Consider the following 14,665-nt stretch of genomic DNA (forward strand, 5'->3'; position numbering starts at 1 on the left):
AATGATAAAGCTATTTTAATTCAGACCTTTGCTATAATAATTATGTTCAAATTCTAAAATATGTCAATATCTCAAAGGCATTAGATCAAAAGATTCAATTGCTTTCTTCATTTAAAGGAAGAAAATGCTCATGCTGTTGTTTTTTATTAGATAATGGGTAGAAAATAGAGTAGAAAGTAGTTTCTTCCAAGGAGGAATATATGGTGGAGGAGAGAGCACTGTACGACTTTATTGCAGTTGTACAATAAGTGGGCAATACTTTCTTGCCCACTTTTTAGTTTTTTAAAGCAGATTCTCAAAATGAATGTGACTTAATAGAATCCTATTTTCTTTTTGCTTCCTTTTTTTTAGTGGTGGGCATGTGAAGCTTGAGGAAGATGTAGATCTTGGCTATGTGGAAGATGGGACACCTTGTGGTCCCCAAATGATGTGCTTAGAACACAGGTGTCTTCCTGTGGCTTCCTTCAACTTTAGTACTTGCTTAAGCAATAAAGAAGGCACTGTTTGTTCAGGAAATGGAGTAAGTATTCAGTACCTTGCCATAGGGAAACTCCTCTATTCTTTTGTAACACAGAAATAGACATGACCCTAACCTGTTTATTTTGTAAAAATGGAAAATATGCTTATCTGTGTTTCTAGCTGGCATGTAAACAGTTATTTGGTCATAGTCACTGGAATATTTCTCTTGCGTAATCTGTGCAAGCCTGGGAATAAGAAAAAGTATAGTTTTCCTTACCAAATTATTCTGTTTTTCTTTCTTATCATGTTAATGTGATCTCATATAATAGAAGTATAATGGCCAGTTTTCTACAAATGATCTGGGAGACAAATTTTAATAAACTGTAATGGGGTTTTTAAAAAAGGGTGTAAAAGGGAGGATCATTGGCCACAGTATTTAACAATTCGTATTGTCCAGACACTAAGCAATTAGAACAGATCATAAGTACCTGTTGTGGCCACACCGAGTGTGTATCAGCTGAGGATAACTCCTCGAAATAAAAACTGAATAATTCAGGGAAGTGTTTATCAACAAATGAATAGAAATAATGGCATTGTATAAAATACTAAATTTTATTCTTTCTGTCATATATCTATCTGATAATGTTAGTCCTAGATAACAAAATTTGTAGCTTAGATAAACATGCTCTATTAGTGACTATAGTTTTGTCATTTTCAGTTAGGAATTCCTATACTAATAAAATAATTTTCACTTCTTTTTCTTTTGGCATATACTATGATTTTCTTTCTACCCTCACCAGATTCTTTGCTTGAACTGGTCATAATACCCAGTTGAGGTGAAGGATCCCTGTCCTGAAATTGTCAGCCTTTAATCCTGGTCATTCCACGTAGATCCCCAGGAATGTGCCAAGAAGTTTCTTAGGGAGGTCTTACTATTAACTTTTTGCCAAAGGATAGGAATTCTTACAGCATATGAAAATAGAGAAGGCATGTGGTAAGTAGTTCTGCTCCTATAGATGAGTCTAATAAGTCTTCTTTCTTTAATAAGTAAGAAAATGTTAGCGGAAATGCTTTTTGGGGGATAGGGCAAAAACATTGAAATTATTTCTTGTTCATTCATGCTAATGATAACAATGTCTTCTTCATCTAGAATTCCTGACCTTATGTTTGGAAGAAAGAAACGTTTGTATTAGATAATTGGCAAATGCTTGTATTTCTGCTTAGTTTTATACGTCTCCCTCCTATAAAATTTTTTTAAATAAAAAAATAAAAACCTCCCTCCTATAAAATTTAAGTTAATGAAATTCAAAACAGTAATTTCATTGATTTCTTTTTGGACTGTAAACTCATTTCCCCTGTTAAAATTCAGTATTCCCTTTGGGTCTAACTGCTGATCTCTAGAAAATATTATTTTGGGTACTTGAGTGAGAAATAAGGTAATTAGTATGAAGAAGAAAGTACCGATAATTTTTCAGTACCATCAAATTCTAGGCATATAACAATTAGAAATCACTCTTTAGTTTTCATGCCATTGTATCAGAGAGTTGACGTTTCCTCTTGATTGATTTTGGATTTCAGGTTTGCAGTAATGAGCTGAAGTGTGTGTGTAACAGACACTGGGTGGGTGCAGACTGCAGCACTTACTTCCCTCACAATGAGGACTCCAAGACTGGCATTACTCTGTCTGGCAATGGTAGGTACTGGATTTGGTGCCATTACATTGTTTTATGCATAACTAAAGGAAACTCTTCAGACAGTTTCATTTAGATTATAATTCAACTATAAAATACAACTGGGATCTACAATATGATGTTAATATTTTCCATTAACTTGTAATCATGTGTAATATTGAATACAACTTAGTCTACTGATTGAGCCTCATCTTGTCCTACATGAGACTGAGATTTTTCAAGTATTCTATTTTTGGGAGCTGACAACAAAACCCTAGCATTTAAGTGAAAAAGCAGTAGTGCTCTTTCTGAACTGTCTGAATTTAAGGGAAGAATTTTATATTTGGGGACTGAATACATAGGAAAAAAAAACAGTTGAAGAATTGAGTTTTAAATATTTTGTTGACTTTAATGTGTGTTTTTTTCTTAAGTTTATTTATTTATTTTGAGAGACAGAAAGAGAAGAAAGCAAGCATGAGCAGGGGATGGGCAGAGAGAGAGGGTGAGAGTGAATCCCAAACAGGCTCTGGGTTATCCGTTCAGGGCCTGAGGTGGGTGGGGCTCAATCTCACGAATCATGAGATCATGACCTGAGCCAAAACCAAGAGTTGGATGCTTAACAGACTGAGCCACCCAGGTGCCCCGACTTTAATATTTTTCATTATAGAATCTCATCTCTATTCAACCTGAGTTCTGTAGCCTGAACTGTAGGTAATTCTAGAAGTAGTAACCTTAGCCAAGGTGCCTGGAAGGGGATTAAGGACATGGATAATAAACAACAGGTGCAGATCTAAAAGCTAGAATGGTCCAACTGGAGAAGTAGAAATTCAATGCAGATAGTTGAAAGAATGCATACATTGCAAGTAGAGGTCCCCTTTTAAACTATTTTATTATCTTTCATGATTGAGTGTTCTACATACAGAACAGAGTGTTCTACATACTTCTGTATGTATGCAGAACTTCAAATTCTGAAGTCCATTTACTTCCAAAGGATGAGAAAAAAGAAGTATGTTCATTGTAATCATCCAGACAGGTTAAAATTCTTAGCCAAGATGACTTTAGCAAGGAAAGTGAAAGAATTAAGATTCTGGTATCCTCAGCCTTAGCAATGGTAATGTGGAGCTTCTTTTCAGCAGTTAAAGCAGAGATGTGGCTATTCAGATCCATGGATTTAAGTGACTTGTCAAAAGTCTTACCATTACTTAGAAATAACCAGGCTGGCATCCAAGTTTATTGATCCCTGTTAAAAATCACTGGAAGAAAAGGAAGATAATACAGACATGCCAGGCCTTACAGTGGGAAAACCCCACTGACCCAGAAGGTCCTCTGCATCCACCCATCTCACAGAGGACCTGGGCAGGGTGGAGTCTGCCAGTTTCCTCAGATGCCCTGCTCCCGAAATGATTTACTGAGGGCTCCCAGACAAGGAGGCTGCCACTTCTGTCATGGGGATTTGCCATCTGCTCTGTTGCACATGATCACTGATGGTTGACATCTAGAAGGATGCTTCATGAGTGCAGCAGACAAAAAGAGATCTGAGCTGCTCTGAGTGAAACAGATCTGGGTGATTGAAATGTGTGGTGTAGATCATTATCAGCAAAACAGCCAGGCCTCTGATCTGTCTTTTCTGCTCTTGGGCTGTCACTTGAGCATTTTGACCAAGGCTTTGACTTACTGGGCCACTCACACCACCATGATCTCCCCTATGGATTACATCTCTGCCTATCTGACAGCAGGTGGTGACATACCAGTGCCATTACTGAGTCCTGAGAGTCAGCCCAGTCTTGGCCCTCTGCCAGTCTGCTGCTGCCTCACTCTCATGCCTGACCAGCACTCATCTCCTGCTCACTACACTCTATCTTTGGTTTTTCCTTCTCTAGGATGCCAGCCATTGTTACAAAGACTGGGAACTACAAGCCCGGTGCTTGTATTATCTGTATCACCTGAGCACTGATTGTATAACTCTGTAGACATGTTTTCTCTCTTAAGGAGCTTATATATGAGTGACAGTGTATCACACGTACAAGTGGGAGCAATAAGAACTTTGCATTAGTTGTCAAGATGGAGTGACATGGGGGCGCCCAGGTGGCTCATTCAGTTAAACATCCGACTCTTGATTTTGGCTCAGGTCATGATCTCACAGTTCGTGGGTTTGAGTCCTGCTTTGGGCTCTGTGCTGACAGTGCTTAGAACCTGCTTGGGATTTTCTTTCTGTCTGCCCCTGCCCCACTCATGTTCTCTCTTCTCTCTTCTATGTGCTGTCTCTCTCTCTCAAAATAAATAAACTTGAAAAAAAAAAAGATGGAGAGACAAAGACTGTAACATCTCTGGAATTCCTGAGGAAGAGGTCAGAGTAAAAAAGAAAATGAATTTCTACAAGTTCTTGTCCAGAGAGTGCTATGGCAATATAGTAGGGTCACCCTTACCCTCCCTTTTTTTCAGTCTTTACTCTTCTTGTAGTTCATTGACCTCATCTTATTTTTGAGAAAATTACATGGAAAATAAAACTGCAAAACGCACTGGGACAAGAATTAAAAGGGAATGTAAGCCAAGAATTATTTTTTAAAAAACAGTTGATGGGGATTGCTAAGTAATGGTTGATTTTTTTATCCTTTTAGAAAACACCCATTTTTTTTTACTTCACAGTATGTACAAATACCAAATCATTATGCTGTACAACTGAAACCACTACAACAGCGTATCAATTGTAGGTCAAAAAAATTAAATGAAAAAAATATTCTCTAACATTAAGACTGGTAAAAGAAAACAATACCCACTTTTTAAAACAAATAATTTCGTTAGTGTCATGATTCCAAATATGGAGAATAAAGTTCCTGAAAGAACTTTGTATCAAAATTTCAATTACATACACTTGATCTTCATTGTTTTCTTTTTTTCCCTGTAGGTGTTGCTGGTACCAATATCATAATAGGCATAATCGCTGGCACTATCTTGGTGCTGGCCCTCATATTAGGAATAACTGCATGGGGTTATAAGTAAGTGAAATGTCTCAGTATTGTTACTATCAAAATATACTTTAAAACATTTTGTTTAAGTGAATTAAACATCTAGAAAGTTTTGTAGCATTTTCAGTGAAAATCATTCTGGCTGAACATGCAATCAGTGATTATTCTTGGCATGATTAGAGGTAATCATGATTTATTATTCTTGAAAATAGATTTTGAAATAACTGCCTTCTATTCTCAAAGTAAAGAATATTGTTTTAAAAACCATGGTGTGAAGTGAAATCAATCTAAATCGTGTCTTAAACTAAGGCTGTGTGGATTGGCTCTTTAGTGACACAGGTTCTCTTGACTTAAACCTATATCCAAAAATCTAGGCAAGATAGTTATGTAGGGAGCATAGTGCTTTACTAACCACCTCAGTGATAACATCAATATTGACAAGAACAGCAGCAGCACATCAGTTGGCTGTGCACTTGGTATGGCCTTGCATCCTGCTAAGGACAAAACCTCTTTATCTTCATAGGCAGTATGAAGGAGATACTATTATTTGTTAATATTGGGTTTTTGTGTGTGAAGAAAATACTGTTCAGAGATTATTTGTTCAAATTAAAATTCAGCTTTAAGTTACAACTTTTACAATCTAATTCCTTTTTTAATGTTTATTGTTGAGAGAGACAGAGCATGAGTGGGGAGGGTCATAGAGAGAGGGAGACACAGAATCTGAAGCAGGCTTCAGTCTCCACACTGTCAGCGTAGAGCCCAACATGGGGTTTGAACCCATGAATCGTGAGATCATGACCTGAGCTGAAGTCAGATGCTTAACCTACTGAGCCACCCGGGTGCCCCTACAACCTAATGCTTAAGCTTCCAAGTTCAATTTACAAGTTTTTAGTTCATATATATAATTTTTAAAAAGTTATAAATTATATAACTTTTGAATACTGCATCTCCTTGAACATTTAGCTGAGTAAATGACTTCAAAAGTTCCAAACTTGTTTGTATATTTAATATGTTCAACTTTCTTTTAAAGTACATCTTATGATGTAAAAAATTTCCTTAGTATTCAACTAACTTATTTACATTTAACAAATTGACACTTAAATATGGTGAACCTTAAGTTATGTTTAATATTTCAACTTAAAATCATAGTTCTACTGATCTCTGATGATGATGTCTCAGCACCCCGGGCCAACGGGGCTTCTCCCTTTTGAAGGGCCTGCAATTTTTTCTAGGCATTCTGGCCATTACCGCATTTTAGCACCTTTTCGCCCTCATAGACCAAACTTAGTTCACTGAAAGACTTGGGTATTAGAATAGTTTAGGCTTCCAAATTACCCCAAGCCTTTCAGTAGGCTAGGCACTATATAATTATGTGCTATTACTATTATTATTACCTGACATAGTCTTAAACCAGTTGAGTTAAAGGAAATTTCTTTAAAAGCGTACATGGCTGTTGCTCTTTCCGAGGTCAAAACTCTGAAAGAGTTTCTTTGATGGAAAACATTTAACTTACTACCACGGTAAAGTTCATATGCTAAAGGCATTAAAATATAGAAGGCATTTGTGGAAGGCTATATTAACAAGCAACCCAGACAGCATAGTATATAGTTCAGCACAGCATAGTAAATACAGCCTAGACCAGTGAAGGAGGGCACAGCACAGTAGGAATGCTTTGCCTTGATTAAATGAGAACCTAGCTCTGTACCGGCTCATACATGCTCACTACCTATGGGCCTTTTTGATGTGCAGGCCATCAGGTATATCGCATACTTACATTTGCACAAGCTGATTTCAGCATAACATTAGAAGTTGTAAAATCCCTTGTTTGAAAGGAAGGCTTTTCTGTGTATTTGTTGTTTGATCTTGCCTCACACCTCAGGTGAATCAGCCCCATCTTGGAGTAACACTGTTTCCTCAACTTCCCTGATTTAAGACCTATGTGGCAATTGTCATCAGAAGCTTTGCATTCTTGAAGTAGCTCAGGGGTTTCATTGGTCATGTGAAAAGGGGAAAGCAAAATTATTAGTTCTATTGTGTGCAATTTTCTGCCACCTACTGATGCAAATTGGTATTTCATGTTTTTGCAATCTTGGAAAAAAATTACTTTTCAGAAAATATGAAATCTAAACTTCTCCTATTGCTAATGAAATTACCTTTGCTTTAATAATTAGAATTAAAATACTTATTTCTTTATATCATTTCTTATTTTTATGAAATTCTTTTGAGATTTCACTGTTTTTTTCCGTTTCTGAATATTTGTACTTTGCATATTCACTAAGGAAAAATACCAATCTTATTCATACAACTGTATCCTCTTCATAAATAGTTTGAACATAAATGATGGAAGTTTTAATGCTACTAAACTTATTCAGAATATGTTTAAGAATAGAAAGAGAATGTCTAAGTTTTAATACAGGAATTAAATTCATGAATTTCATATTCTATTTGAAACTCAGAGATGGATGTAGGACGTGAGAATTCATTTCCTCATTAATCCTTCCAATTAAACTTTCTACCCCTTCTCCAAGCCTTGGAGTGAAGGAATGGCAGGAATAGGCAATGAGCAATACTCACTTGGAACTGATAGACCACTCACTTAATCACACTGAGACAATAAAATTAAAACATACTGAATAGAAAAATTCTGGAGCTTATTCTCTCCCCCACTATCCAGTGGTTTGAAGAATGAAAAATCATAAGTAACAAATTGGAACTTTTACTCTCATGAGCTCATCATTAAACCAAGATACTTGGGGTGCCTAGGTGGCTCAGTCAGCTAAGCATCTGACTTTAGTTCAGGTCATGATCTCACGGTTCATGAGTTCGAGCCCCGCATTGGTCTCTGTGCTGACAGCTCAGAATCTGGAGCCTGCTTTGGATTCTGTGTCTCCCTCTCTCTCTGTTCCTCTCCCATTCATGCTCTGTCTCTCTCTGCTTCCAAAAAATAAGTAAACATTAAAAATTTTTTTAAAAAAGCCAATATATGTATTGGACTAGATAGGCAGAGGAAGGTGCTACAAATGAAAGCAATATGGAAACATGCTTGATCTAGGAGGAAGGAGCCCACTACTCAGTTGCTTGGCCTTTCTAACTTGTCTTCAAAATACTAAAACTTAATTAGGTCATGATAGAAAGTTAAAAATTAACTCTTTTGAGTTCTGGTGTCTTAACTACTATACCATCTAGGACACATTTTTAAGATCATGTGTTTTAAAACTCATGTAATTTTGTTTTAGTGAAAAACAGAGACTAAACTTTGAACAAAGTATTTCCAGTGTACAGTTTCAGTAAGTAGTGGTAAATTAGAAGGTCCATAACAGCTGTGAATTAACTCACTCTAATATTTTACATACATGATGACATAAAATGTTCTAGGGTCCAGTTATGTTCTCCTATTTGAAATTCTTAGGAAGAGCTTTAGTTTGCAGGTATAGATTCCAAAAGGAATGAATTATGATTTTTATTTCTATGGAAGCACAGTTAGTTTATATAAGTAAGTTGAGTAAGATTGACTTTAGAGCATTACTAAATGTTAAATATGGTACAATTGATATTGAGAAGACAGTTATTTTTCTAATAACTGAAGCTTATTTATGCTTTTAAAAATAGTTATTTGAAAATATTGTCACTAATCCATTGGTATCATTTCTAAAGATTAAGTGAGGAGTGTGTGTGTGTGTGTGTGTGTGTGTGTGTGTGTGTGTGTGTGTAAAGAGAGAGACTGTATTACTCATTTTAGTTCTGCAATTCAAAATCCTTTGTAGAGACCTTTCGATGAGTGTTAGAGCTTTTATGTTTAGTGCTCTATCTGAAAGTACTTCCATAGGTAACTAATTCTTTTTTTTCCCCCCTTTTCTTCTTGTCCATGAAAAGAAATTATCGAGAACAGAGGTATGTGATGAGAATAACCTGAACATATAACTGAAAAGCTTAAATCCTGTTAGCATCCTTGGAATTTATACATGCAGTTATAAATCAGGTTGACTTTGTTTTTGTGTTGAAATGATAAAGCAATCTTGTTTTTCATGACCTTGAAATGATAATTTTAATAATGGTGCTGAGGAATGTATTACTTTAAAATAGACCTATTGTTTAATTTTAATGGTTCTTTCATCCAACAATACTACAGTAATAGCAGTTACTTGTATTACCTTTATAGTAATATATGTGGAATTGAATTTTTTTTCCATCTAAAACAAACTTCCTCTATGTTAAGGAACCACTTGTGTTTACATTAATTAATTGGCTTTTCTTCATCTTTTAAACAAGCTTATTGCCTAGTACTTTATAAAGGAATTTATTTGTTATTTGTTACTGTTGTTATATTAGTAACTTCCATTCATAAATGATAACATTTCTGTGGGCACAGTGTTGGGTTCAGGAGAATGTCCTAGTACTTAATGGGCCTGATTATCTCTGCCTAAGAAAATATTTTTGTACTGATTAGGTAATTGCCTAGGTAAAGAAATGATTTGCATTATTAGAATCTCAGATTGTCTAGTATCCTTTTTTTATAAATATAAAAGCCCATAAAGTCAGGTACCCCTATTCATCATAACCTTAGAATCTGTGTTTAGCTAACAGAATAAAAAGAGATACAAAGCATTCATGCAGTTTTAAAAAAAATGCCTATTTTTTCTAAATCTAAATTAGTCCATATTGAGATATCTCCTTCACTTTTTACATTTAAAAAATTATTAATGTTCTTAGCTGTTGATACAAAAAATTATTTATTTATTTATAAAAATTTTTAATGTTTATTTTTGAGAGAGAGAGAGAGAGACAGAGCGCAAGCAGGGGAGGGGCAGAGACAGAGGGAGACACAGAATCCGAAGAAGGCTCCAGGCTCTGAGCTGTCAGCACAGAGCTGGAAGCGAGGCTCAAATCCCCTGACCACGAGATAGTGACCTAAGCTGAAGTTGGACGCTTAACTTACTGAGCCACCCAGGTGCCCCAATAAAAACATTTAAATATCCTGGAAATAGATGAGCCAGACCAGGTCTTGCACATCACATAGTATTAGTTTTGTGCTGAAGATATCTATGCAGGTTCCTACATAACTCTCCCCACTGTTCCATTAAATGTCAGAGGCAGATTGGAAATAAGAAGTAATAAACGTGGTAACACCTTTTCACTCCCCAACCAGGTTTCATTTTTTCATTCGGTTTCCTTCCATGTTATAATTTAAAATTCCTAGAAGACTTTAGCCATTAGTATAGTCTCTATAAATGTGCTCACAAGGCAGATCTTGGTCAGTTAGCATAGATAATAGAAAATATTCACCTTGCTCTGGGTAACTAACTCATCATTAATGTAAAAGGTAAACCTAAACAAAATTAATTAAGTTTTAAAAACTAGATTTCTTTTTGATATGTTTAAAATTCTAGTGTCTGGAACTACAGGAGAAGAGCTGGAATCATTTAAGCTTTCTATTGGGTAGAATTTGATCAGTCACATTGGAATCTAAGTTTGGTGGATTTCTCTAATGAAAAATAAAATTAGACTAATAAGATCAAATATTGATGACCCAGCCTCATTTCCGTAGTAGCTAAGACTCTAATTTAATATTGCTAGCTATATAAGATAGAAAGTAAAATGTCACTACTGTGTAACATAAGCAAACCTAAACCAGTGCTCTAAGACACATTCTCACCAAGAGTATTATCCAGAATTAGGGATTGCCCACGGTACAAAAAATTATTCATAGGCAAAACTGTGTACCAGTTTCTTATTCTATCTCAATATATGCTTAGGCACAGTTAACATTTTTACATTAAGAATTTTCGTTATGTGTCTGATAAAATTTCATGCCTCCTGGTATTACTGAGTCATCATTTTGTCGATCTGGTTACTTTTTTGGAATCTAGTTCATTATTTTGAGAGGTGTCACATCTTCGACAGATATTTATTTTATGTATTTTGATATGTTTCATCACAAACTTTATTTATTTATTTTTGCCCTGTCCATTGCTAATGAATCTTAGGCCTTGTATAATAATCCTCAAAGTGGAGAAGTAGCAAACAGTGGACTTTAGATCAGCAAGTCGTAAATGTATAAATATCTTCTGAAGGACTTTCCTTTTTGAGAATATTTGTCAATGGTTACAGAGCAGGTGGTAAGGTGAATGGAACAAAGCATGCATTAAGAAATTTATAGTCTCATAAAAATATTGTCAGGGATTCAAATAAAGATGTGTCCAGTTCTAAAAGATGCCAGGAAATAGGAATAAGAATTTTGAGTCATCCTTGCCTTTAAGGTAGGTTTTCCTCTGAGGTTCCATGGTGAGCGGACCAATTGGCAAGAAATCAGAAATCCACTTGCTAGGATGTGGTCTTGGGAAATCACTTAAACTTTCCACGACTTTAAAACCAGATAAAGTTCTTTGTAATCTATAAAGCATTATCACAAGGGAAGTTATTAGTATGTGGTCTCTGAAGGCTTTGTGTTTTTCTGATCTTCAAATAAAGGAGGTGGATGTGGTTATTCTCAAAGAGAAAGGCAGCATTCATGGATATGAATGAGACCCACACATACTGGTTGACCTGGTATAGGTATTCGTGAACATAAAGGTTTGCTTTGACACTAAATGCAAGACCATATTAAATATGTAGCTAGTTATCAGATTCTTACTAATGATAATGGCTCAGAAATGCCATTGGGCATAACTTTCAAATTTTTGGAGAGGTCAGGCAAGTACTTCTGTGAAGGAGCTTGATAACTTGGCATGATAGGTTTAATAGCAGGTCTGGCAAAAAGATGTGAAGCAAACCCATTGTTTTCTTTTTGTTTACAAACTGCTTAATAAAAAATAGAACCCTATTCTGGGACACAGTAGAGGCAGAACCCAATACATGAATGATATTACTTTAAATCTGCTAATGTTACCTTGTGAAGGGTAGAACCATGTAACCTAGGAGCCACCGAGAGTTCTTATACATCATGTGGTTGGATAGATGGCTATTGATCTTTTTCTTTAAAATCTTCAGGGAAGAAGACTTCCATAATATTTTCAGTTGATGCTATCACTTACATTTTTAGCATAATTGTTTTAGGATTTAGCCGCTGTATACTTTTTTTTTTTTTTTTAGGTTTTATTTTTAAGCAATCTCTACACCCAGCAGGGGGCTCGAACTCATAACCCCGAGATCAAGAGTCTCAAGCTTCACTAACTGAGCCAACTAGGTGCCCCAGCATCTGTATACTTTGTAACAAGAATTACAAGTTTGAGCTTTAGTTTTCAGATAGGTTTGCAAAGAGCAATAGAATAAGAAAACATTAATCTGAACTTGGATTTATGAGACATCCATAGTGAGCTGAAATATTTTCTTCCTTTGTCTGAAATGAACACACATCATTATAATTAATGTGAAATAGAATAAATAACTAGGTCATATCTTCCTGACCTATTCCTTAAGCAGAAACCCCTTTCCCCACTTCTTTTCTCTCTCTTCCTTTTTAACCAGTTTATTTTCTGCTTGTGAACCACCCTCCCTCATTTTTTTCAAACCTATCTTAATTTGTTTTTACATTATTATTATTACTATTATTATTATTATTTCGGTAACATTCATGCATCTGTCAATGTGACTTGGTACACATTACACAATATTTCTTAAAACAGTAAAGTAACAATTCCAATATCAGACAACCCAGGTACCAACAAAACATTGGAGAAATGCCTCCTTCAGCATGAAGGTTAAGACTTATTTTTTCTCATTGTATTCTCATTTTGAATGTGTGTAAGGATTATTAAATTAAATATTATGGTTCAATGGACCCTTTAAAGAAATACCAGATTTCCCTCATAAGAGGGCTCCTTCTTGAGGAAAAAGAATTTAGTTAAATAAACTTTTATTTTCTTTGGGGCATTATTTATAAAAATTCATGCGCATGTCTACAATATTTGCATGTAATGTGGGAAACATGAGATAATGTTCCCATTACAAAACTTGGCACTGGTCAGGCCACCTAATGTAGTAATCACTTCTTGATTCAAAATTCCATGAAATGAGCAAAATTTAAGAAGAAAGTCACAAAGACTAGAAAAATAAATTCAGTTAAAAATTTTTAAAGAATCATTTAGCTGGTCACTTATGATCTTATGTAACAAATGATGAAATATTATTTCATTGATCATGGGGACCTGATACTCTCTATCTTCACTAAAGTTTGAGCAAGAAGAAATCAGTTTGTTATAATCTGTTATGGATATTGATGAAGGATAAATTTCTGGACAGTGAAGAATGTTAAATATTATTCTTAAGAGATTTAACAAAATTCTTAATTTATAATTAACATTTTCATTCACTTAATATGTGAAGAAAGTTACATGCATTCCTTATGGAATTGTAAGGAGAATGCAGAGTAGCGTCTATATTTTGGAGTCTTCCTAATAGAGGTAGGTAAGAATCTAATCTGCCCATCACGATAAAAACAAGGCCATGCCCCAGAAGTTCATTGTACTTGAACTTCCTTCCAGCCCCTTGACTGAAGCCCACAGTTTATGATATATTTGGCATTTAGGAGTTTTGTGCGTTGTGTGATAGATGACCATGCACTGCAGAGGAATTATGTTGAAGGAGTGGTAAAATGTGCAGAGTTAAAACAACAACAACAACAACAACAAACCAACAACAAATCTAAGCCCATCCATCATGAGAGACAGTCCATTTAAGCCTGCATGATCAGCTAAGTGAGCCCTGGGTAAATGCACAAATGCTAGAACCATGTAAAGAGAAGGTAATTTAGGGGATAGATTAATGGGAAAATTTAAGTGGATTTGGAACTTGTCTTTTTTTAATTTGTAGTGAGTTACATCTCATCAACTTATACAGATGATCATTAAAGGTAATAATGATGAAAAGGATTTAACCGTAAGGATTATTATTGGAAATGTGATATTGATGGATGTTCCTTGGTATTCTTTTATAATATTAATATACAAAAGGAAAGTTTCCTCCCTGAGACGATATACAGAGCTCTGCTTTTATTGAGATCAATTTTTTTGAGCATTGATAGAATATTTTACTCATAGGAGGCAAGGCAGAAAATGTGATTCCAGAGATTAAAGATCTCTTGAATAAGAATATATATCATTTGTCCTGTATTACTATATTTTTATAATTTTTTAATGTTTATTTTTGGGAGAGAGAGAGAGAGAGAGAGAGAGAGCACATGAGTAGGGGAAGGGCAGAGAGAGGGAGACACAGAATCCAAAGCAGGCTCCAGGCTTTGAGGTGTCAACACAGGTCTTGAAGCAAAGCTTGAACTCACAAGGAGGTTCCAGGCTCTGAGTTGTCAGCACAAAGCCCAACATAAGATCATGACCTGAGCCAAAGTTGGATGCTTAAGTGGCTGAGCCACCCAGCCACCCCTGTCTTATTAACACTATGAATATGGGGAAATTGTCTTATTTCTTATAAAAAATTAATGTTTCGTAATATACTGGGAAAAAGAATAAAGGTTATAATTATGAGCTGAAGTCACGTAAGGGGTTAAAAATATTTTGAAGGAATATGTGTCACAGAGTTATAGGTAAAATTAGTCTTACATACAAATTTAATGAGAAA

General features: G+C 35.3%; 1 protein-coding gene across 12 annotated transcripts in view; it reads left to right on the forward strand.

Moving 5' to 3' along the window:
- Nucleotides 1–14,665, forward strand: part of ADAM22 (ADAM metallopeptidase domain 22) — a 229,916-nt gene that overhangs the window by 195,851 nt on the left and 19,400 nt on the right. For 11 of the 12 annotated variants that reach the window (XM_047097037.1, XM_047097041.1, XM_047097040.1 and 8 more), the window contains exons 23-26: nucleotides 352–520; nucleotides 2,038–2,152; nucleotides 5,035–5,125; nucleotides 8,969–8,986. In XM_047097037.1, coding sequence (XP_046952993.1) covers nucleotides 352–520; nucleotides 2,038–2,152; nucleotides 5,035–5,125; nucleotides 8,969–8,986 — 393 coding nt within the window. The remainder of the gene's footprint in view (nucleotides 1–351; nucleotides 521–2,037; nucleotides 2,153–5,034; nucleotides 5,126–8,968; nucleotides 8,987–14,665) is intronic. The other variant, XM_047097048.1, reaches the window with a different exon arrangement.

The sequence above is a fragment of the Lynx rufus genome, unplaced genomic scaffold (assembly GCF_022079265.1).
Source record: "Lynx rufus isolate CCGP_SWC_20201006 ecotype Redwood Valley unplaced genomic scaffold, mLynRuf1.p SCAF_4, whole genome shotgun sequence".
NCBI classification, from domain to species: Eukaryota; Metazoa; Chordata; class Mammalia; order Carnivora; family Felidae; genus Lynx; species Lynx rufus.